Genomic DNA, 25,056 nt, shown 5'->3' with positions numbered 1-25,056 from the left:
CCAAGGAGCGGCTGGTGGATTCAAACTGCCAAGCCCTCAACCACTGCGCCACCAGGGATCCAAAAGGGAAAAGGCAGAGTGCAATCGATCACGATAAGATTAGCCAGTGGTTGATCTTCTATTCTTCTTCCTCCCCTTCATTGTAACTAGCCTACCTGGAGCCATTTGCTTTTTTTTGGAATCAGAATGGTCTCCCTATGTGCAAATAGAATAATTGCTCAGAATAAACCTTATGATTTTGGGTTTTGATTATTTTTTACAAGTGGGAACCCAGTCTATTTGACCCCACGGCTGGTGCCCTTAACTGGAGGCAAAGTGAGGGGTGATGGGGGAACAACAGCACGAGGGGAGATTAAGTATAATCATTTTACCTCCGCTGAACCCAGACAGAGCACCCTGCACCAGAAACCCACAGGAGAGGAAGCAGATGGAAAACCAAAACCATTAGCAGGTTTCTGTAATGTTACAGGCAACAATCTCATCTTTCTTCCACTGAAGAAAGGAGAAAGTCAAGTTCCAGCCTCCAAAACCACAATCCAGATTTCCTGGTTTGTGCTGTTGATAAATCGAAGGGATCATAGATATGAAAGGGGCTGATAGATAGGGTGGCCTGTGAGTGTTAGAATAACTCTAGTGTCACCTAACTTCATCATGGTGGACTTGGGGTGGGGGATGGGACAACTGTTGGTTTTGCTTATTATTGTCTTCAGATGCAGAGGTTTGACCTCATCACATCCGTTCAAGGCTCGTTATCGTTATTGGTCTGTGCAAAGCTCATTTCCTGTTCATTTATTATTTTATTCCCTTTCATCACCATTAACCAGTTGCCATAGAGTTGATTCCGACTCATGGCAACCCCACGTGTGTCATTGTAGAACTGTGCTCCACAGGGTTTTCAATGGCTGTGATCTTTTGCAAGTAGACTGCCAGACCCTTCTTCAGAGGAGCCTCTGGGTAGACTCAAACCTCCAACCTTTTTGTTAGCAGCCAAGGGCATAAACTGCATCACCCAGGGACTCCATCCCCAGCACATGGTGAAGTACCTGGCTGGTGAAGCTCTCCAGAAATGGTGATGGTGCAAGAGATGAGTACCGAGTGCTGGTAGGACTTACAGTCAATATTATCACAGAGTACTTACTGTGCAGGAGCCTGGACTGGGGCCAGGCCATCTGTGTTCAAATCCATGGCCTTAAAGCCTCAATTTCCTGATCTGGATAATGAAGATAGCAATGCTACTTGCCTCATTGGATTATTAAAAACCAAACCAGTTGCATTTAGGTAATTCCAGTGCATGCCGTCCCCATGTGTCAGAGTAGAACTGTGCTCCATAGGGTTTCCGTGTCATCGTGAGTTGAAACAGACTGGAGAGCACCTAACAACAAGGGCCAGGCACAGTGCTAAGCATTTTGCTTTCACTTGTAGCTGCCACCCAGTTGGTCCCAACTCACAGCGACCCCATGCACAACAGAACTAAACGTTGCCTGGTCCTGCTTCATCTCCATGATCAGTGGTGGATCAGACCATTGTGATCCACAGGGTTTTCACTGGCTGACTTTCGTAAGATCACCAGGCCTTTCTTCCGAGTCCATCTTAGTCTGGAAGCTCTGCAGAAACCTGTTCAGCATCATGGCAACACACAAGCCTCCACTTACAAGCAGGTGGTGGCTGCGCATCAGGTGCACTGACCAGGAATTGAACCCCCAGTAGAAGGCGGGAATCCCACCAATGAACTACCATTAAACCAAATGTCACCATCGAGTCAATTCTGATTCATAGTAACCCCAAGTAATACAGTAGAACTACCCCATAAGGTTCCCTAAGCTAAAATCTTTATGGAAGCAGATTCCCAGGTTTTCTCCTGTGGAGCTGCTGGAGGGTTTGAACCACACACCTTTCAATTAGCAGCTGAGTGCTTTAACCACTGCACCACCAGGGCTCCTGAACCACCATTGCCTCCCTTAATTTTCAAACAGTCCTTCCCAGCTGGAGTATTATTAGCCTTGTCTTAGAAGGGGGACACTGAAGACTTAACTGTTTGCCCAATGTACCTGCAGTTCTTTTAGATGGCTGGCATTTCAACCTCCTTCCTGTCTGGGGACTTTCCACCTTATTGGTCTTGGAAGGTGGAGCCAGCCTCCCATTATTATTGTTGCCCACCAGTCAATACAGATTGATGACCCCATGTGTCAAAGTAGAACTGCTCTGTAGGCTTTCAATGGCTGATTTTTCAGAAACACATTGCCAGGCCTTCCTTCCGAGGCATCTGAGTGGACTTGAACCTCCAACCTTTCAGTGAGCAGCCCAGCACATTACCTGTTTGCACCATGCAGGGATCCTCCCACTATTGTTTTCAACTTAGCAACCCCACGCAACAGAGAACTACACCACAGGGTTTCCTAGGCTGTAATATTTACAGGAGCTGATTGCCAGGACTTTCTCTCAACGAGTCACTGGGTAGGTTTGAACCACTAACCTTCAGCAGCTGGAGGCAGTTGTTTGCAGCTAGGGAGTGGGCCTGAAACCTGGGTCTAATAATCAAACACCAGCACTGATCTGGGTGAAAAATCTAGCGCAGTTCAGGCAGCAGCGGCTTGAAGCCAAGGGAGACCAGGGCAAAGCCCAACACAGGAGGCCTGGTGGGACATCCACATGGGGGGATCGGTCAGGCAGAGCACTCCTTCCCCATCTCTCAAAGCCAAGCAACTGCCCTTCCTGGAGCTGGAGGTCTCCTCTCTAAAGAGAAAGCACCAGAATCTGGACCCCAAGCCATGAGTCTGAGCCAAGGATGCAGCTTCTCAGCACCCTGGAAACAGGAGCTGGCCAATGTCTAAGTCCAAGGGTGGCATGAATGGTTAACATGCTCAGAGACTAACCAAAAGGTTGTCAGTTCAAATCCACCAAGAGGCGCCTCAGAAGAACGGCCTGACAATCTACCTCTGATTCAGTCGCATTCACCGAAAACCCTATGGAGCACAGTTCTATGCTGACACACGAGGTTGCCATGAGTCAGAAAAGACTCAACAGTAACTGTTTTTTTGGTTTCTCCCCCACACTTTCTAAACGATTTTTCTGTAAACCTTAATGGCTGTAAAAACTAGACTATGAATAACTCATGTAGAAATTGAGTTTTGGTGTTTTCTGATGTATATTTTCACAACTAAAAGCCAAATTTTTTTTTTTTTAATGGGAGAAGTAAAAGGCCTCCCTCACACTGCAAAGGTCCCAGTTGCAGACCAGGAAACTCGCCTTACTGAGCACCTCCCCACCCTCCAGGCCCTCTGCTATGACTGGTGGACGGCGGGTGTGGACAGAACTCCGGACTCTGGCACAAACTGGGTCAGTGGCTTTATTACTCTGCTGATGCTGGTGACAATGATCTCCAACTCGCTTCCCCAGCAGGCATGTGTGTCCACCCCATGCCTTGTTGGGTTGCAAAGGGGAGACAGAGGGTTCCCCCCCAGGCAAGCTCCGCATGCATCTGGTCAGGTCATCACCCCCTACCCTCTTCTATCTCCAACTCTGTCCTGGAGAGAGGGGGCTCCAAGCAACAAGAGCTAACCCTTCTCTTTGGCCTCCTTTTGGTCAAGGGTGCCCAGCCCATGGCTCCTTATTGAGCTCCTCTTCGAGGCCTCTGGCATACCTGGCCCCTGAGGGTCTCCGGGGCTTCATCTGCTCCAACATCATCGGGTGGATCAGCATAAGGGAGAGAGGGGAGAATAAGGGAAAGGGAGGCTGGGCTATGGAGAGAAAGAGGCAGGAATCGGGAAGGGAGGAAATGGGAGAGCTATGGCGAAGAACAGAGAACAGAGCATCAAGAGGTTCAGACGGGAGAGAAGCTGGGGGAGAAAACAGGGAGAGAAAGACCTGGAGGAAACTACAGCCATGGACAATGGCCCGCGGGCAGCACTGGAACGAGACTGGTGTGGTGGCCCACTAGCCCAGGGGCCAGGCAGGGAAAGGTCCCCCGGTGTCAGGGCCGGAGGCACCCGTTGAGGTGTTGACCGCCCGCCCATGGATCCGCTGGTGGCGCAGCACATGCTCGCGGCGCCCAAAGCCCTTGCCACACTGCCAGCAGGCGAAAGGCCGTGCACCCGAGTGTGTCTTGCGGTGGCGCACCAGGTGCTCGCGCCAATAGAAGGTCTTGCCGCACTCACAGCAGGCATGCGGGCGCTCACGTGCGGGCAGTGGACGCAGCGCCGGGCCTGGGCCACCAGGGTGCGTGCCACGGTGGCGCCGGAGATGCTCCTTGCGACGAAAGGCCTTGCCACACTCAGGACACGCATGTGGCTTCTCAGCAGAATGGCTCTGCCGGTGGCGCTGCAGATGCGCGGGCTTTGTGCCCGTCTTGCCACACTCAGGGCAGGACGAGGAGCCTGGGGCCGCCAGGTAGCCGGGCGCCAGCGGGACCAACGGAGAGCTGACGGGCTCCTGCTTGCATGGCTGGGTGGCCTGGGCATCCCCTGTCCCCGGCACCTCAGGCCCTGGTGCTGTGTCTCCTGTCGGGCAAAGGCACAGGGTCAGGTGGGGGACCTCTAGGCAGGCTCAGGTTGGGCAGCGGCAGGCCTGGGACTGCAGCTGGACCCACTTAGAAAATCCAGATGGTGTCAGGGACAGGTGGGAATGTTTAAAGCCAGCATGATGTAGGGGTAGGAAGGTTGGTCTGTGGGTTCCATATGGGCAGAGACTGTGGGTGGATGCATAGATGGATGGGTAAGTATAGCTGGGAAGTGAGCAGACAGGTGAATAGATGGGTGGAAGTGTAGACTTATGTATGAATGGATGGATGGGTGGTGGGTTGCAGGGTTAAGTGGATAGATGATCAGTGGGTATCTGGATAGAAACATGGGTGGGTGGGTAGGTGGGATGGACAGATGAATAGATGGGTGGGAGGGCAGAGTGATGGACAAATGGATGGGTGGGTAAATGGGTGTGTGGGCTGGTGAAGGGGTAAGCAGGTAGATGATTAGACCAGCAGGAAGGTAGAGTGATGTATGAATGGCAGGCTGATGAATGGATGGGGGGGTTGGGTGTAAATGGGTAGACGATCAGACCAGCATGAAGGCAGAGTGATGGATGGATGGCAGGTGGATGAAGGGTTGGTGGTATGGTGAACAAGTGGGCGGGCAGGAGTCTCAGTTGATAACTGGGAAGAAACATGGGTGGGTGCATAGGAGGGATGGACAGAAGAATAGATGAGTAGGAGGGTAGAATGATGGCTGAATGGAAGGAGGGATGGATGGGTGAGTGGTATAATGAGAGGGCAGGCACGTATTTGAATGGGTATCTAAGTAGACACAAGGCTGAGTGGGAAGGTGTGACAGGCTTATGAATAGAGGGACGGACGGATGGGTTGGTGGTGATGTATGAGTGGGTAGGCAGCTGTCTGAGTAAGCAGACACATGGATGAGTGGGTAGGTGGATGGACAGATGAATAGATTGATGGGAAAGTAGAGTAATAGATGAATGGCAGGTACATGGGTAGGTGGATGGATGGGTTGGTGGTATGATATACGAGCAGCAGGCAAGCGTCTGAGTGGGTATCTGGACAGAGACATAGGTGGGTAAATGCAATGGCCAGATGAACCATCTACTTCCGTTTCCTGCTGGTTTTCAAACTATCCCATGGAAATCCAGGGAGATAAGCAACCTTTGTTTTACCTCAAGAGCTTCTGCCTTGTGGTGTTATTTGCAAAGGAGGTTCCCAGTACAACCAGGGTTTGAAGTGCCTCCCACTCACACACACACCCTTACTAACCCTCAGGTCCAAAGCAGCAGGCGTCCTGACCTTCACTGGCCTGTCCGAGGTGGGGAGATGCTGCAGTGGATGGAAAGATACTGGAGCAGAAGGACTTCCTTCCCCTAGCCCTGGCCTTGACTTGCCGTGTGACCCCAGGTGAGCTGCCTGAACTCTCTGAGCCTCAGGTTCCACCTCTGTGATACAGGAGCCTCCAGAAAGCAAAGTGTGCCCTCTGGCGGCCAAGAGATGTAAAACAACACCTTTGTTTGGCTTGCAACAAGTGTTTTTAAAAATGTGAAAAATATTTTAAAATGAGGCAATTGCACATTAAAAAAAAATTCACATTTGTGGCTTTTCTTAAGGAAAAATAGTAGATGTACTGGGCTCACATTCTCCCCTGACAACCTAGGCTGGAGGAGAGCGGGGGCTGCCTCCTTTGCGCCCTCCCATCTGCAACTTCACATCCAGTCCCCTCTCCCTGACCAGCCTGGTCCCTGCAGGTACCTGAATTTCAGATCCTTGGTCTAGAACTCCTTTAGCTCTGGCCTGTTAGATGCCAATGAGTTGATTCTGACTCATAGCCAACACCATGTGACAGAAAAGAACTGTACCATAGGGCTTTCTAGGCTATAAACTTCACAGGAACAGTGCACCAGGTCTTTCTCCCATGGAGCTGCTAGGTAGGTTCGAACCACCCACCTTTTATTTAGCAGCCAAGCGCTTAACAGTTGTGCTACCATGGCTCCTTTAGTGGACTAACCCTTTATGGGTTTCCAAGGGCTCATCACAGGGACCACTGCTGTTACCTGGTCACCCTCCTTTCAGCATTCTTGCTTCCAAAGCCCCAATCTGGTCATTCAGACGCATGTATCTGTGATATACATACATACTTCTGAAGTGACTTTAAAATACGTCTACCAATTTTTAGGTACTCCTCTTTTCAGGTGGAACTTAACTACCCTTTCCTTGAACATGAACTGGAGATACTGAATCACATCTAAGGAAGAGAGTATTGCAGAAGTGACGGTCAGTCAACAAAAGGCACTGCAAAATGGTCAACAATTTCTTTAAAACAAAGATGAGAATGTAAGCGGACAGAGAAACGATTAATGGAAATGGAAAAACCAGAACGGAAACAATGAGAATGTTCATGCATTGTCAACAATGTAACCAGTATCACTGAATAATTTGTGTAGAAACTGTTGAATGAGAACCTGAACTGCTGTGTAAACCTTCACTGAAAATACAGTAAAGGGTAATCTGAAAAAAAAAAAAGAAAGGCATTGCAGCTTTACCTTGCTCTCTTGGAACATGCCCTCTGGGGGAAAACAGCAGCCATGTTGTGAGGACACCCAAGCAGCCTTGAGGCCTCCCACCAACAGCCTGATGGTCATGGAAGTGAGCCACCTTGGAAGCAAGGCCTCTAGCCCCAGCCTAGCCCTAAGATGACTACAGTCTTGGCCAACATCTTGACTGCAAACTCATGAACAACCCCAAGCCAGATCTATACAGCTAAGCTGCTCCACAGAAACTGTGAGATCCACGGAAACTGTGAGAGGTAATGTTTATTGTTTTAAGCTCCTAAATTTTGGGGTAAACCCAGTATGTACGCCACCCCTGTCCCCCGCCGCCCCACCAGTCTCACAGTCTCTGTATGAATAAACCAAGGAAGAAAGAAAGAAAAAAAGCAAACTCATTGCCATCAAGTTGATTCTGTCACAGCAACCCTATAGGACAGCCCCATTGGATTTCCAAGGCTGTAATCTTTACAAAATCAGACTACCACATCTTTTTCCCATGGAGCAAGTGGTGGGTTCAGACTGCCAACCTTTTGGGCACTTATCCACTGCACCACCAGTGATCCTTTCTGTATCAGTAGGCATAATAAAAATAGCAAAGAACTGGATGGTACCCGGTAACTGGATGGTACCATTACTGAACATTTTGAGAAAAGTTCTATAGAAGAATCCTGATCAATGGGGATAAAATGCAGAACAGGATTTTAAATTCTCACGGAATCCAGACTATATGGAACCAGTGAGGCTAGATGAATCCCTGAAACTACTGCCCTGAGATATCTGTAAACCTTAAAACAAAAAATCTCCTGAATTCTCCTTTAAACCAAAAAACACATACTTCAGCTTAACTTGTTAAGAATGTCTCCCTTACCACTATTATAAGAACTCAAGAAAAGGTTTAAACACAGAAGACGGCATTCTCTGATGGTTACGAGGATGGGAAGGGATGGGGAGGGGAATTCACTAACTAGATAGTAGACAAGGATCATCTTCAGCGAAGGGGAGAACACACAACACAGGGGAAGTCAGCATAACTGGACCAAAACAAAAGCTAAGAAGTTTCCTGAACACATTCAAATACCTTGAGGGACAGAGCAGCTGAGCTGGGGCCTGGGGTCCATAGTTTCGTGGGATATCCAGGTTAATTGTCATAACAAAGTTTATTTAGAAAATGTTCTGCATCTCACTCTGGTGAGTGGCATCTGGGATCTTAAAAGCTTGCGAGCAGCCATCTAAGATGCGTCAATTGGTCCCGCCCCACCTGGAGCAAAGGAGAATGAAGAAAACCAAAGACGCAAGGGAAATATTAGCCCAAGAAACTAAAGGTCCACATAAACCAGAAAATCCACCAGCCTGAGACCAGAAGAACTAGATGGTCCCCAACTACCACCAATGATTGCCCTGACAGGGAAAACAACAGAGTGTCCCGGACAGAGCAGGAGAAAAGTGCAGGGCAGCAGAACTCAAATTTAGGTAAAAAGACCAGACTTAATAGTCTGACAAAGACTGGAGGAACTATGGCCCCTGGACACTCTGTTAACCCAGTACAGAAACCATTCCCGAAGCCCACTCTTCAGACATAGACAGGACTATAAAACAAAAAATAATACATGTGAGGAACATGCTTCTTAGTTCAATCAGATACACAAGAAGGCAGGATGAGAAGATAGGAAGGGACAGGAACTTGTTGAATGGATACAGGGAACGTGGGGTGGAAAGGGGTAGTGTGCTGTCACATTGTGAGGATTGCGGCTAATGTCACAAAACAGTATGTGTATAAATTTTTGTATGAGAAATTAACTTGAGCTATAAACTTTCATCTAAAGCACAATAAAATCATAAAGAATGTCTCCCTTGAGCACTGTGTTCTTTTAAAGATCTATCTATACGGGATCAAACTGACAACAACTCAAAAGGTTAGAGAGGGAAAGTAGGGGCTGGTGAGTTTATGTTAATGGGGGAAGAACCATTCGGAAGAAGGAAGGTAAGAATGGTTGTGCAACTCCAAGAATGTAATCAAGGTCCCTGAATTGCACACGTACAAACCGCTGAATTTGCTGTATGTTCTGCACTGTATATTCTCAACAACAAAAAATAAATTAAAAATAAATAAAAGTCAATACATCTGTTGATGTCTAGCAATGTGCCTGGAACCTAGGAAGCCCGTTCAGCTTCCTCCTCTCCTGCCTGAGAAACTGCACCTGGTCTCCTGGCCTTTGGGTTCCACACCAGCTACCAGAATAATCTTTCAATAACTGTTCTGCCTCTGGAGGGGATCTTTGGTTTTTGCTGTTCGTTATCTGCTCCCATCTTTTTTTTCTAAATACCTTTCCGGGTCAGTGGCCAGTTCTCCTCTAGTCGATTCCAACTCATGGTGACCCCATGTGTGCAGAGTAGAATTGCTCCATAGGGTTTTCAAGATTGTGGCCTTTTGGAAGCAGATCGCCAGGGCTTTCTTCCGAGGTGCCTCTCGGTTGGTTCACATTGCCAACCTTTTTCTGATTAGTAGTCAAGTGCTCAACCGTTTGCGCTGTCACTCAGGGACTCCCCAGGTTGCTATTTTCAGTAAAATATATCAATAACACTTGAAACTCAATTATTACACTTCAGCTAAATTACTTACTGTGACCTTACCATTTAAAGCATACTTCAAAAACAGAGAGAGTTGTCATAAAAAGATTTCCTTTTCTTTTCTTTTTAAACTAATAATAGTTCCCCTGTCTTTTAATGAAGGCAACGTCATTTCCCCTTTCTCACCCTAGTTCGTGTGGGTTAACTGGAGCCAACCCAACTGCCAGCTCCCGGGGGTGGGTCTGTGTACCAGGCCCAGCCAATCAGAATGCTGCATCCCCAGCCAACAGTGATTGGGTTGGGAGTAGCACATGACCCATTCAGAGCCAATGAGATGCAGCCATGGGACCTTTGTGTGGCTGCAGGAGGCCAATGATAGCTGAGTACTGGAGCACAGAAGCTCTGGAGTCAGGCTGCCCAATTTAGATCTTGGCTCTATCGACACTTGATCATGGGCGTGTTGTTTCCCTTGTCTGCGCCTCCATTTCAGCAACTATAACACGCACACGATGCCATTTATATCAAAGGGACATTATGCTCAAAAAGCTGGTAGAAGGGCACCTGGCACATATCAATTGCTGATACTCATGGCACATTCACTGCCCAGTGGCTTAGCTGCTGTCCTAAATCTGACCATGATACCGTGAGCACCTCAACGGCAGGAGTGTCAGTCCTGGTGCCCAGGTGGGCCTGGTACGTGACAGGGGCAACGAGACGTTCATGGAGCAAATGAATGGCAGGCAGGAGGTGACCTCCCCCTAGGGCTGCCCTGGATGCTGGGGAGGGTGAGGGCAGTGTGAGACAGGGTGCCAGCTGCTCACCTACAGGAATCATCCTGCCACCTTCTTTCCCCACGCAAAGTCCGGAGCCTTCCGTCACATCATGAGGTACCCCTGTCTCTGATGACCGATCTGGAGAGGCCGTAGGTCCCTGGAACAAGAGAGACCACATTCTGGATTGAGAAACCTCAGCAGCAGCCACTGTTTTTCTCCCTTTCTCCCCCTACCACCTTTAAGTAATCATCAATTCCGTAGCCCTGCAATCTGTCCACTTCTCACACCATCAGAGCCACCAGCCAATCTAGGCCACCAGCCAGTCTAGGCCACTGCCATCTCTCCCTCCATGACCACAGCAGTCTCCTGATGGGTTTCTCTTGCCCTACTCAGCCCCAAAAAAGAGCCCTGGTAAAGCAGTAGTTAAGCGCTCAGCTGCTAATGAAAAGGTCGGTGGTTTAAGCCCAACAGCAGCTCCATAGGACAAAGATGTAGCAGTCTGCTTCCATAAAAATTCATAGCCTTGGAACATTCTGAATCCCACTTTGGAGAGTGGCATCTGGGGTCTTAAACCCTAGCAAGCAGCCATCTAAGATGCATCAATTGGTCTCAACCCACCTGGAGCAAAGGAGAATGAAGAACACCAAAGACACAAGGTAATTATGAGCCCAAGAGACAGAAAGGGCCACTTAAACCAGAGACTACATCAGCCTGACACCAGAGGATCTAGATGGTACCTGGCTACAACTGATGACTGCCCTGACAGGGAACACAACAGAGAACCCCCGAGGGTGCAGGAGAGCAGTGGGATGCAGACCCCAAATTCTCGTAAAAAAAGACCAGACTTAATAGTCTGACTGAGACTAGAAGGACCCCAGTGGTCATGGCCCCCAGACTTTCTGTTAGCCCAAGACAGGAACCATTCCCCAGCCAACTCTTCAGACAGGGATTGGACTGGACAACGGGATAGGAAAAGATGCCAGTGAAGAGCGAGCTTCTTGGATCAAGTAGATACTTGAGACTATGTTGGCATCTCCTATCTGGAGAGGAGATGACAGGGCAGAGGGGGTCAGAAGCTGGCAGAATGGACACGAAAAGAGAGAGTGGAGGGAAGGAGCGGGCTGTCTTATTAGGGGGAGAGCAATTAGGAATATATAACAAGGTGTATATAAATTTTTGTATGAGAGACTGACTTGATTTATAAACTTTCACTTAAAGCATAATAAAAATTTTTTAAAAAGTTTATAGCCTTGGAAATTTCATGTGGCAGTTCTACCCTGTCCTATAGGGTTGCTATGAGTCAAAATCAACTTGATGGCAATGGGTTTGGGTTTTTTTGGACCCAGCCCTGAAAGGTCCCTTGGTGGCACAAGTGGTTAAGAACTCAACTACTAACCAAAAGGTTGGCAGTCGAACTCACCCAGAGGAACCTCAGAAGAAAGGCCTGGCAATCTGCTCCCACTAGGTAAGACCCTCTGAAAACCCTATGATGCACAGTTCTACTCTGACACACGAGGTCGTTATGAGTTAGAATCACTTGACAGCAACTAACATGACAACAACCAAAAGGCTGGCAGTTTAAATTCACTCAGCAGCACAGTAGAAGAAAGGCCTGGCGATCTACATCCATAACATTACAGCCATTGAAAATCCTATGAAGCGCCAGTTCTACTCTGACATACATGGGATTGCCCTGAGTCGGAATTGACTCAAGGCCAACTGGCTTGGGTTTTTGTTGTTGTTACCCAGTCCCATACCCCAAACCACTATGCACCTCAGATTCACAACTTTGATCTCATCAGGGATGAACTTGGGCGACATGGCAGTGGTGGCAGATGTCGGAAGAACCCACATACTGAACGACTGAAGAAAGTTGCACCTAGGCCACCTCTGAACCAAAAGTCAAGAAATTGTTTCTCACTTTTTTATGGTATGTGTAGGGCTAGGAATTCACTGTGATGACTGATACTGGTAACTACAGTGTAGACTCCATGAGGGCAAGGGCCTTATCTTCTGGTTTATGGACGGGTCCTGGGTGCTTAGAATAATAGTGCCTGGTACACGGTAAAGGAGCCCTGGTGGCACAGTGGTGAAGTACTTGGCTGCTAACAGAAAGGCTGGCAGTTCAAACCCACCAGGTGCTCTGCAGGAAACTCAATGGGGTAGTTCTACTCTGTCCCATAGGGTAGCTGTAGCTATGAGTCAGAATCAACTCGATGGCAACAGGGTTTTATGGTTACATAATAAGTGCTCAATAAATTATAGCTATGGAACAGATGTACAACCCTCCCCAGGCCTCTTCTTGTCCTGCCTTGAAATATAAGGCTTGATACAGGGAGGGCAGGGCACCACCTCCTTCTTCACCTCTATTTAGGGGGAATCTGATCTGTTCTGCAGGTAAAGGAAGAAGGCCTAGAGAGATCAAATGAATGGGCTACACATACTCAGCATCCAGACTCAGAGGCACAATAGCCAGAGGGGATCATTTGAGAGCATGGGGGCAGGGCACATGCCAGCTTAGGGAACCCCAAGAAAAGCTGATGGGTTGGTAGACGAGCAAAGTCCTGGGGACAGGCGGGCCCAGCCATCACTTGGTTAGCATAACAGGAAATGCCCAAGCCGGGCTGTATCTCAGAGATCAGAATCCCAGAGGAAATCCTGGAACTTCACAGGCAGGGTGAAGTGCAGGGAAAAGCAAAGGCTAGGAGCCCTGGTGGCACAACGGTCAAATATTCAGCTGGTAAGCGAAAGATGGGTGGTTTGAGCCCACTCAGCGGTTCCACTAGAGAAAAGACCTAGCGATCTTTTCTCCCACAAAGATTACAGCCTAGGATACCCTATGGGACAATTCTACTCCATCCTGTAGGGTTGCTACCAGTCAAACAGACTAACTCAATGGCACACAACAACAAACTGTTATTTTAGGAGCCCTGGTGACAAAACAGATACACGCTTGACTGCTAACCGAAATGCTGGTGGCTTGAACCCACCCAGCAGCTCCAGGAGAGAAAGACCTGGCAATCTTCTCCCACAGGGATTACAACACAGTTCTACTCTGTCAGTGGGGTCACCACAAGTTAAAACCGACTCAATGGCACTCAACAAGAAACTGTTAAGTGTTGAGCCATGGTCATGCAACCGTTAAGTGCTCAGCTGCTAACTGAGGGGTTGGTGGTTCGAATCCTCCCAGCAGCTTCCCAGGAGAAATACCTGGCGATCTGCTCCCATAAAGACTACAGCCAAAAAAACCATATGGGGTAGCCCTACTCTGTCCCGTGGGGTCGCGATGAATCAGAATGGACTCAATGGCACCCAACAACAACTCTTAAGTGTAAGAGCAGAAATGAATGAAAAAGCAAAAGTGCATTGATCAACAAACCCAAAACACACCCTTTCAAGAGAATGACAAGATAGTGTAAACCTTTAGCAAGTGACTAGGAACAAAACAAGACGGCACAAATAAACATCAACGATGAAAACTGGCACAGCCCTAGGGATCGAGGAGATTTAACAACTGCTGAGAAAACCATGCACAACGTAACATTTGGAAATGTAGATGAAATACACAGTTTTCTGTTGTTGTTGGGTGCTGTCGAGTCCATTCCAACTCATAATGACCCCGTATGACAGTAGAACTGCCCCACTGGTTTTTCTAGGCTATAATAATTACAAGGAAACCCTGGTGGCGTCGTGGTTAAGTGCTATAGCTGCTAACCAAAAGGTCAGAAATTGGAATCCACCAGGCACTCCTTGGCACCTGTTAGGCAGTTCTACTCTGTCCTATAGGGTCTCTATGAGTCCTAATCAACTTTGACAGTAACAAGTTTTTTTTTTTTTTTTTTTACATCTTTACAGGAGCAGATTGCCAGGTCTTTGTCTGCAGAGCCACTGGGTGGGTTCAAACCATCAACCTCCCAGTTAACAGCCGAGTGCTTAACCACTGTACCCCCAGGGCTCCTTGACAGTTTTCTTAGGAAACATAAATTTGCTCAAGAGACCAGTAACCACAGAAATAAATAATAGAATTAGGACCTCTAGCCTCCTAAACTGTGAGAAAATTAATTTCTGTTGTGCTGTTTCTGTTATAGGAGCAATAGATAACTAAGACGCCATCCTATGGAGATATCCATGTGGCAAGGAATTGAAGCTTCCAATGAGCCATGAGAGTGTGGCATCTTTTGAGTGGACCTTCCAGCTCCAGTAGAGCTTCAGACAAATGCAGCCCTAGGTGATGTCTTACCTGCAACCTCACGATAAACCGAGAGTTAAGCCACCCACAAGACTGTACAGCTTTCTTTTCTTGAGCTGTTCTTCTCTTGGAAGGGGATGGCAGGCTTGTAAAATGAGTTGGGGGGTTTCCCATTTTCTCTGTGCTCTGGGACAGTTTATAAAAGATGGGAATGTCCAGTTCCTTGGTGGTCTGGCAGAACTTACACATAGAACTGCTGGGGCCCAGTGCCTTTTGTGAGGGAACTGTGCTCCACAGTGTTTTTATGGCTGTGACCTTTCAGAAGCAGATCGCAAGGCCTTTTTTCCAAGCTATCTCTGAGTGAACTCAAACCTCCAACCTCTCCTTTAATAGCTGAAGGCTTGTGAGCCTACGCCACCCAGGAAACCAATAACCTGTCCTGCCATTCTCCCACACAGAAAGAATTTCATCTTATTTGCTAGATTATATACTTTAAAAAGCAATAACCACTATCTATTTTTATAGTCATTTCCCAAAAGGACGTTTAAAAAAAAAACAAAAAAAGTACATATGATGAGCTCAGAGTAATAATAGTAGCTAACATCTATATGGCACTTAAGGAGTCGTGGTGGTGCAATGGCTAAGTGCGTGGCTGCCAACCAAAAGGTTGGTAGTTTGAATCCACCCAGCAGCTCCATGGGAAAAAGACCTGGCAATCTGCTCCCATAAAGGTTACAGCCTAGGAAACCCTATGGGGCAGTTCTATTCTGTCACGTGGGGTCACTATGAGTCATAATGACTCGACAGCATCCAACAAGACCTACATGGCACCTAGGTGTCGGGCCCTGTCCTGAGCACATTACATCCATGACTCATTCAACCTTACCACAAAGAAGGTACTATTACCATAGACCCTGTCGTCAGATGAAGACCCTGACGCACACAGAGGTAAGTAATTTGCCCAAGACCACATCGCCAGGATTCTGCTGAGCTGGGCTGTGACTCCAGGCAAGTATGTCCAAAGTCCATACTTTCATCCACTGCGTATGCTATGGAACCTTCTGGAAGAAGGCAGGATTATATTACATCAGTGATCCCCAACCCCACTACGCATACAAATCACTTGGGGCACTTTTTAAATAAAATACTGAAACCTGATATACAACAAAGGATTTGTATACAGACTAAATGACTCTCAAAACTCAACAGTAAGAAAACAACCCAATTAGAAAATGGGCAAAGACTTAGACAGACACTTGCCCAAAGAGGACATACAGATGGCAAATAAGCACATGGAAAGATGGTTCACATCACTAGGGAAATCCAAATGAAGACCACAATGAGATCCACTATACACCTACTAAAAACCCCCAAATAACAAACCGTCGAGTCCATTCTGACTTACGGCGACCCCATGGGTGCCGAGTAGAACTGTGCTCCATAAGGTTTTCAGTGGCTATGATCTTTTGGAAGTAGACTGCCAGGGCTTTCTTCTGAGGTGCCTCTAGGTGGACTCAAACCTCCAACCTTTTGGTTAGCAGGTGAGCATTTAACTGTCTACACCACCCAGGGACTCAATAATGGCAATATCCAAAATCAAACCCATTGCTGTGTAGTCAGTTCTGGCTCATGGCAACCCCATGTGTACAGAGAAGAACAGTGCTCCAAAGGGTTTTCAGTGGTGGGTTTTTTGAAAGTAAATTGCCAGGCCTTTCTTCTGCGATGCTTCAGGGTGGACTTAAACCTCTAACCTTTCACTATGCAGTCAGGCGGTTAACCGTTTGCACCACCCAGGGACCCCCTCATCGTACTTTGCAAACCCTTATCCTATTTACTTGTTTGGGTGCAGATGGGTGGCACAAATAGTTAAGCACTTGACGACTAGCCAAAAGGTTGGTGATTCAAGCCCATGCAGAGTTGCCCCTGAAGACAGGCCTGGTGATCTGCTTCCAGAAGGTCACAGTCTTGGAAACCCTACAGGGAACAGTTCTACTCTGCACAAACGGGGTTGCCATGAGTTGGAGTTGATTCCATGGCACCTGGTTTGGTTTTGGTTTTAGGAGTCCCTGGGTGGTGTGAACGGTTAATACACTCGTCTGGTTAACCAGAAGTTTGGCAGTTTGAGTCCACCCAGAGACGCCTCAGAAGAAGGGCCTGACAATCTACTTCTGAAAAAGAGGCCACCGAAAACCCTAGAGAGCACAGTTCTACTCTGCACATGTGGGGGCACTGTGAGTCAAAATCAGCTTGATAGCAACTGAAGACAACCAATTTACTTGTTTGCACGTGGACTGCATTCTCCCTGCTTTGAGAAGGAGAGAAGGGGAGACTATGTCTGACCCCACAGGGGTGGTGGTGGAGTAGGTGCAGGTGCACCAAGGGCCCCTTGCCATGCTCACCCACAGCTCCTCTAGCAGGGCCACGGCCTCCTCTCCGCTCCGGGGCCGCTGGCTGCGCACCCAGGCCTGGACCGCAATGGGCAGGGCGCTCAGGAATTGCTCCAGCACCAGCAGCTCCAGCATCTGCTCCTTGGTGTGTACCTCCGGGCGCAACCAGTCACGGCACAAGGCACGAAGCAGGCCCAGTGCCTCCCGGGGACCAGGTGCATCACCCAAGTGGAAGTGGCGGAAGCGGCGCCATGGGGAGTCCAGGGCCAGGCCCTCAGTGGTGGCTGGGTCCTCCTGCTTCACATGCTGGGGCGCCAGGACCTGTTGGGGGGATGGGATCTCCATGGGGGCTGGTGTGTCAGTCAGTGGCACCTGTAGGGAAAAAGTTCAGCATGGTGAGAGCCAAGCACCGTCATTCTAGGAACCACCACTGCGCTCGCTGTAGAGACAGGTGGTGGCAGTTAAGGGGACAGGGTCTGAAGCCAGACTAAAAACCTGTGCGGTCGAGTCAGTTCTCATTCATGGCGGCTCCCTATGTGTCGGAGTAGGACTGTGCTCCATGGGATTTTCAGTGGCTGATTTTTTGAAGCAGGTTACCAGGACTTTCTTCTGAGACATCTCTGAATGGACTCAAACCTCCAACTTCTCAGTTAGCAGGGAGTGATTAACTATTTGAACCACCCAGGGGCATGGCAATGACAATAACAAACACCAAACACGTGGCCATTGACTCTTGGCCCCAGTGGGGTACAGAGATTTGGCCCCCTAAGGCTTTCCTGGCTGTTAGCCTTTAAGGAAAGAAGCCCTCCAGATAATCAAGAGTTTTGGCCTGATGGACCTTTGACTGCACAGCACGATAGCACGGGGCTGGACGAAAACCACAGACTATGGTGCTGAAATGGATTAATAAGGAACTTAGCAATGTGGCCCGTGACGCTCCAGCACAACGTTCTGGAGGTCCATTTGGGGATGGTAAGTTTTTCTTTTTCTTGTGTTTCATTGGCAAGTCACCACTATGGGACCTAACGACAGCCCGTATCAAGACAGTATATTCTTTTTGACAATTCATTTTTCTACAGACTACCCCTTCAAACCACCTAAGGTTGCATTTATAAGAACTTATCATCCAAATATTAACAGTAATGGCAGTATGTCTTGATATTCTAAGATCACAGTGGTCTCCTGCTTTAACTATTTCTAAAGTTCTTTTGTCCAATTGTTTACTGCTATGTGAGCCGAACCCAGATGGCCCCCTAGTGCCAGAGACTGCACAGATCTATAAAACAAAGGTAAGTACAACTGAATATCTCAAGAATGGACTCAGAAGTATGCCCTGTGATGCTACCTTAAAGTCAGAATAACCTGCATTGTAGCTGGAATAAACTTTAAATTACTGTTCCTTTTTTTGATTTTCTTATCTGGCTGCTCCCCTATCAGACCTCATCTGTTCCATTTTTATTTTTGCTTAACTCCCTCCATTTATCCACATGCTCATAAAAAAAAAAAAAAAATTTTTTTTTTTTTTTTTCTCAGAAGACTTAAGTTCTTCCAGCTTAGGACGATAAGTGCTTTTAGAAACCGTAAAGTAGTTACAAGAGAACAGTTGCCCAAGATTGAGAGTTTTTTTCTTAAAAACAGAGCGTGTGTATTATGTGGCCAACGTCTTTACCCTAACCTGGTTATGAGACTAAAACCATTCCTCGCTGTTCTCACATCCTGAAGAAATCATCTGAGGGGGCAGGAGATGGATGCTCAGTTGTCACATCAAAGGAAGTAGCATTACTCTAGCAGCATCCATTCTTGTTTAAGCCTTCCACTGTTAGAGATTTGAGGTTATATGATACACTTTATGGTCATACCTAGTGTGGCTGGAGAACGGATATTGAATTTATAGCATCAGCAGAACAGGTGATGTGATATATTTTATGCACGTCAATAAAGGAATAACCTATTCTTGTGCTACCAAAAAAAAAAACAAAACAAACCCATTGCTGTTGAGTCGATTCTAACTCATGGCAACCCTACAGGACAGAGTAGAACTGTCCAACAGAGTTGCCAAGGAGCGTCTGGTGCATTCGACCTGACAACTTTTTGGTTAGCAGCTGTAGCACTTAACCACTATCCTGTGCTACAGAGAATGGAAATTGGAAGTCAAACACCCTTTGTATTCCAAAATAGGGTCTCAAACACTTTGTAATTTTCATTTGAATTGTTAGGAGACTTGGAACTATTAATCTATTTTCCGATACACTGTTTAATATAGCACTGAATAAATGATACGAGTTGTCAATGGATGAATGGCCAACTAATAGCTCTGCTAGTAATGACTTTATCTTTCTTCAATAAAGTTACATAAATAATAAAAAGAAAAGGAACCCTAGTGGCACAACAGTTAAGTGCCCGGCTACTAACTGAAAGGTCAGCTGTTCAAACCCACCAAGCACTCCAAAGGAGAAAGATGTTGTCTTCCGTAAAGATTACAACCTTGTAAACACTATGGGGCAGTTTTACTCTGCCCTATAGGTTCACTATGAGTCAAAATTGACTTGACAGCAACAGGTAATCATTTAGGGAGCAGACCGCCAGACCTTTCTTTGGCAGTACTGATGGGTGGGTTTGAACCAACCTTTCCATTAGCAGTCGAGTGGAAACCAACTGCGCCATCCAGGGACCTGAACATACTGGTGATAAATAAGGTCACTCCACTGTCCAGACCAACCTCTACAATCCACTGAGTGCTCAGGCTTCCTTGGGGCAGCTACAGTGACCTGTGCTACCTCCATTAAAGCAGCTGTCCCCGTGTTCTAGCCATCTGTGTCCGAGTAGCAATGTCCAGCCCAGAGCCAGGCACTTGGAGGCCTCAAGAGATGGACACTGATCTGCATCTGTTATAGACTGAACTGTATCTCCCAAAATATGTGTTGCAAATCCTGACCCTACACCTATAGTTATAATCCCATTGGGAATGGGTTATATTAATGAGGCAGTATTAGTGTAAGGTATGTCGTAAATCAATCTCTTTTGAGATATGAAAAAGGAGATTAAACACAAGCAACCAGCAAGCAGAGATGGGGGAAGATAGATGTCAAGCCACGTGCAGGTCACTGAGAAACAGAAGCTCAAGAGACAAGGACCTCCCTCCAGAGTCTACAGAGAGCGCCTCCCCTAGAGCCAGCACCCTGAATTTGGACTTCTCTGTTCTTCGCTATGAGTCAGAATTGACTCGACGGCACTGGGTCTTTCTGGGTAGCCTCCTAAACTGTATTGTATTTCTGTGCTAGAACCCACCTGTGTTTCTGTGATAACAGCACCAGATAACTTGGACAGTATCTCTTATACTGTCTTCCCCTGCCCAACTTCCCCAACCACCCTGTGAGTTGGGGAGCTGAGTTCCACTGTGCAGAGGGAGAAAGAGACATTCAGAGATTGACAGTCAGGATTCCAACCCAAAACTGCCACCAGAGCCCATGTTGGTTCCACCGTAGAACTATTTATCCAGCACCTACACAGTGGCATCACTAAGGGGGTGCAGGAGCGCAGGGGTGCACCAGGTGACACTGTCAGAGGAGGTAACACCAAAATGACTGCCTATAAAATTTCTGTGTACTGTTTCAGCAGAAAATTATCATTTTTTATAAAAATATCCCTGTAGTTAGTTATAGGAGCCCCAGAGGCTTAGTGGTTAAAAGCCCAGCTGCTAACCAAATGGTCAGCAGTTCAAATCCACCAGCCACTCCTTAAAAACCCTGGGGGGCAGCTCCACTCTGTCCTATAGGATCGCTACAAGCCGGAACTGATTCAATAGCATCTAACAACGTTGGTCATAACAACAAAAACACTTTTTGTAAGCCCACCTTACATGTATGAATACACCTACAAGGCTAAAACTCTGCTAATTTACTTTTGAACCGTGTAATGCACTCTGGTCAGAGCTGTCATTGTTACCCAATCACAGTGACGCTTCAAATCACATGGTTTTGTCTGCACACGATACAAGCACTAGCTGCTGTTTTTGTTGCTACCGGTGTCTTTATAGTCACTGATTCTTCTTCAATTTTCTGGTGTTTTAGCTATGGTATTGTGGTAATTAGTATTTGTGAACCTATTTCAATTAACTTTTTTGAGAATGAAATAGTAATCAAAGGAAAAGATGGAGTGATACACAGGAATTACGACTTAAGAGTAACATTAGTACAAAAAAATATTACTAATGATTCTGTGCAGTCTGGAACTAGAGGATGTCCGCGGAGGGAGGGAAGTGACACTAACTCTAGTGACACCACTGCACCTACACATGCTGGAAGGGGCCCTGGTGGTGCAACAGTTAGAAGTTCAGCTGCTAACCAAAAGGCTGACGGTTCAACCCCCTAGCTGCTCCGTGGGAGAAAAACGGGGCAGTCTGCTCCTATAAAGATTACAGCCTAGGAAACCCTACGAGGCAGTTCTACTCTGTCGCATGGGGTAACTATGAGTCAAAAGCCACTCGAAGGCACCTAACAACATGACTATGGCTTTCAGCTCTGCATGACCGGCTGCATGACTATGACTTTCAGCTCTGCCACTTATCAGCTGCGTGACCTTGGACATATGACTTGCCCCCCTCTGAGCTTCATTTCTCCATTCTTGGGTAGCATGAACGGTTAAGTGCTCAGCTGCTAACTGAAGGGTTTGGTGGTTCAAGTCTACCCAGAGGTGCCGCAAACCTACTTCCAAAAGAATCAGCCATTTAAAACCCTACGGAGCACAGTTCTACTCTGACACACATGGAGGTACCATAAGTTAGAGTTGACTCAATAATAACTTTTTTTTAAATACCCGTTGGCTGTAGAGTGGATTCTGACTCACAGTGACCCCACAGGACAGAGCGGAGCTACCCCATGGATTTTCAAAGCTGTAATCTTTACAGAAGCAGACTGCCACATCTTCACCCTGCTGAGCGGCTGGTGGATTAGCAGCCAAGTACTTAACCGCTGAGCCACGAGGGCTCCCCAGGAATAGTAATAGTTGCTGCCTGCCAGGGGTTACTGCCATGAACTCCTTAACGGTCTGGCACAGGAAAGTGCTCAATGAAGACTTGTTTGTCTACCCCCGGATTTCTCAACCTCAGCACACACACTTAAGAAAAAGGGGCTGGACAATTCTGTATTGTGTCCTGTGCAATGTCCTATGTTCAGCAGCAGCCCCGGCCTCTGCCCACCAGAGGGGAGTTGTACCTCCCCAGTGTGACAACCAAATATGTATCCACACACGTTCCCTTGGTGCAGGGGGTGGGGTAAAACTGCCCGAGTTCACTTAACAAATATTTACTCAGAGCACAAGGGCTCTGGAACAAATACCAGCTCTGCCACTTCCCAGCTAGGTGTTCCTGGACAAGGTACAACTGCACCTTTTACACATGGTGTCTCCATTTCCTTGGCTTTAAAATGTGGCACAGTTAAGCACTAAACCACCTGCCAAAATGCTGGTGGGTTCAAACCTACCCAAAGGCACCTTGGAAGAAAGGCCAGGTGATGTGCTTCTGAAAGGTCACAGCCATTTAAAACCATACGGAGCACAGTCCTACTCTGTACACACTGGGATCACCGTGAGTCGGAATCAACTCCACAGCAACCAAAAACAACAACAACCAAACCAAAAGTGGCACTGAGAATTAAAAGATTTAAACAAACAAACAAAAAAACACCCATTGCCGTTTAGTCAATTACGAGTTATAGTAACCCTATAGAACAGAGTAGAACTGCCCCATATGGAGTCCAAGGAGGGCCTGGTGGATTTGAACCGCCAACCTTTTGGTTAGCTGCCATCGCTCTTAACCACTGTAACAACAGGGTTTCCAAAAGATACATGGAAAACAAAAACGCTGAGAACGGCTCTTGGCACTAAGTACTCAACTAGTGTTAGCTTTTCCTACTATTGTTACTTTGTCTAAGCGCCAGCGTTAGCTGCTGGAGGAGAGTAAAACCCATTGCTGTACAGTGGATTCCGACTCAAAGACCCTGTAGGACACAGAAGAACTGCGCCACAGGGTTTCCAAGGCTGTCATCTTAACCGAAGCAGACTACCACCTTTCCCCCGCAGAATGGCTGGTGGGTTCCAACTGCAGACCTCTAGATTAGCAGTCCAGTGCTTAACCGCTGCGCCACCAGAACTCCTTACAACCTGAATACGTACTCTTAACGTAAACAAGGAAGAAACAAGCAAAGCAAGGTCATGATTCTTATCCTCAAGAATCTCACAACTCTATGAAGTGCAAATGCACTTGTATAAAATAGCACACAATGCTAACAACCTGCACACTTAGGACAATAAACCCGTTGCCGTCGCGTCGAGTCCAACTCATACCGACTTTATAGGTTAGAGCAAAACTGCCCCATAAGATTTCCGAAGCTGAAATCTTTATCGAAGCAGATTGGCAGGTCTTTCTCCCTCAGGGCGGCTGGTGGGTTGAGCCGCTGGCCTTTCAGTTGCAGCCCAGCGTTTTCATCACTGGGCCACCAGGGCTCCTTACCTATGGTAATATCCGTCCCCTTAACTCCTCCTCGCAAACCTTTCCGAAGGGGTCTTATCCAGGTTCCCTCAGGTTCCTTGTCCAGTCCAGTTTCCCACCACCCAGCTTTAATCTCGTACCCCGCCCCCTGCTGAAGCCCCCTCCCCCAGCGTTCGAACGACCTCCCCAGCTCCCCTATCCCCTCCCACTTCCTATGCCCACTTCCTGCTCCTACCTCTCCCGCATCCTCTACCCCCGGGATCCACAGGCCCCCGCCTACTTCCTGACCTTCCCACCCTCCGCTTCCTCCACCTCCCATTCACTCTCCTGTCCCCATCCCCCCCTCACCCCAGTCTTCTCCTACTCCCTCCTCCCAATTCCCCTATCCCTCCCTCTTCCTGCACACAAGCCCCGTCTCACAGCCCCTTCACTCGCCTCTCCCTCACCCAAACCCCTCCAACCCCTCCCTCCTTTTCCCTCTCGCTCACCTCAAACTCCGAGGCGAGGCCCCCCGAGGCCCCTCGCCTCCTTGCACATGCGCACCACGTTCCCTGGGACTCCATGCCCCGGCAGGCCTTGCGCCAAACTCCTCCGTGCCCCGCCCCCAACCCACACAGCGACCGAGGTCTGCCCATCAGTCAGCCCAATGCTTCACCTAGAACTATATTTCCCAGGAAGCATCGCGGCCCGGACGGCTTCCCATTGGTCTGCGCCGGCACAAAGGGCGTGGTCTCCCACCGATGCTCGGGGTCATAACCTGTTGCCAGACGAGGGACTCCGTTTCTTTGGAAACATCGGGGTGCGGACGGTCTCCGATATGCGCCCGCCCCCAAATGGTTCCGCCAAATACAAAAACCACACTTCCCAAGAAGAAAGCGCTGCCACCAGCCTATTGGTCCTAGCTAGCGCAAACGGCTCTCAGCGCCACTGGGCCTCACTGCCGGGTGGTAGACTTTGGGTTACTACATTTCCCAGGAAGCATTGCGGCAAGGGCGGCTTCCCATTGGCCGTCGCCAGTGCAATCGGTTTCGCGCCGCTCGGCCTTGTTTGTGGTCGCCAGACTGCGGACTACATTTCCCAGGAAGCATCGCGGGGATGACGGTTTCCCATTGGCCCGCGATGGATCTCGGGCATGAGCAAACTGTCGAAGGGCGAGGCGTTGGCCACGAGGAGGAGGAGACTTGGTGGGGGTTGTCGTGGAGACCGGAGAAGGGTGGGCAGTGCCGGGCGTTTAGGTAACGGAGGCTCGGAACTCGAGGAACGGCCTGGCGAGGAGGGGAGCGGGCCAGAGTTCGCCAATCCGGAGCTGCGAGTTTCGTCCCCTTGACAACGGCTTGTATTTCTCTTCTCGCTCCGGCATAGGGGCAGGACAAAATAAGGGAGGAGGCTGGTGCCAGGGGATCTGGATGGGAGGCGGCTGCACTGTCAGAAGTGAGCAGTGGCGCAGGGGACACCTGGGTGCCCCAGTTTGGCCCCGCCTATGTGGACTTGCACCAGCCACCGCCCTGTCTGGCCTCACCTTCTGTGAATTGGGGGAGTACTACCTCCCAAGGAGCCCTAGTGGCTTAGTGGTTAAGAGCTTGGCAGCGGACCAAAGGGTCGGCAGTTTGAATT

At 48.3% G+C, this 25,056-nt stretch overlaps 1 protein-coding gene and 1 pseudogene across 3 annotated transcripts; one reads left to right on the top strand and one right to left on the bottom strand.

Annotated features, from left to right (window-relative positions):
* Positions 1–3,330: 3,330 nt before the first annotated feature.
* ZNF444 (zinc finger protein 444) lies at positions 3,331–24,768 on the bottom strand. 3 transcript variants are annotated; one of them, XM_010586630.3, is made up of 4 exons: positions 23,931–24,042; positions 16,968–17,327; positions 10,428–10,536; positions 3,816–4,496 (listed from the first exon to the last, which is right to left on the bottom strand). In XM_010586630.3, the coding sequence occupies exons 1-4, from the start codon at positions 24,003–24,005 to the stop codon at positions 3,934–3,936; spliced, it is 1,107 nt and encodes a 368-aa protein (XP_010584932.3). In that variant the 5' UTR covers positions 24,006–24,042; the 3' UTR covers positions 3,816–3,933. The 3 variants fall into 3 exon arrangements, with proteins under 3 accessions (XP_064149504.1, XP_064149503.1, XP_010584932.3); XM_064293434.1 differs by lacking the exons at positions 10,428–10,536; positions 23,931–24,042 and adding an exon at positions 24,098–24,768 and having other exon boundaries at positions 3,331–4,496; XM_064293433.1 differs by lacking the exons at positions 10,428–10,536; positions 23,931–24,042 and adding an exon at positions 23,464–23,860 and having other exon boundaries at positions 3,331–4,496.
* Positions 17,716–18,398, top strand: LOC111749573 (ubiquitin-conjugating enzyme E2 D3-like; annotated as a pseudogene).
* Positions 24,769–25,056: the final 288 nt, after the last annotated feature.

The sequence above is a fragment of the Loxodonta africana genome, chromosome 11 (genome assembly GCF_030014295.1).
Source record: "Loxodonta africana isolate mLoxAfr1 chromosome 11, mLoxAfr1.hap2, whole genome shotgun sequence".
Taxonomy (NCBI): domain Eukaryota; kingdom Metazoa; phylum Chordata; class Mammalia; order Proboscidea; family Elephantidae; genus Loxodonta; species Loxodonta africana.
This window is presented reverse-complemented; position numbering and strand designations above follow the sequence as displayed.

Excerpts from the sequence above, each read along its gene's own strand:
- ZNF444 (XM_010586630.3), bottom strand. The coding sequence starts at position 24,005 with ATGGAGTCCCAGGGAACGTGGTGCGCATGTGCAAGGAGGCGAGGGGCC. Across the intron at positions 17,328-23,930 it reads GCCTCGCCTCGGAGTTTGAG|GTGCCACTGACTGACACACC; the intron begins GTGAGCGAGAGG and ends TTTTCCCTACAG. Across the intron at positions 10,537-16,967 it reads CCCTGCTAGAGGAGCTGTGG|GGACCTACGGCCTCTCCAGA; the intron begins GTGAGCATGGCA and ends CTCTTGTTCCAG.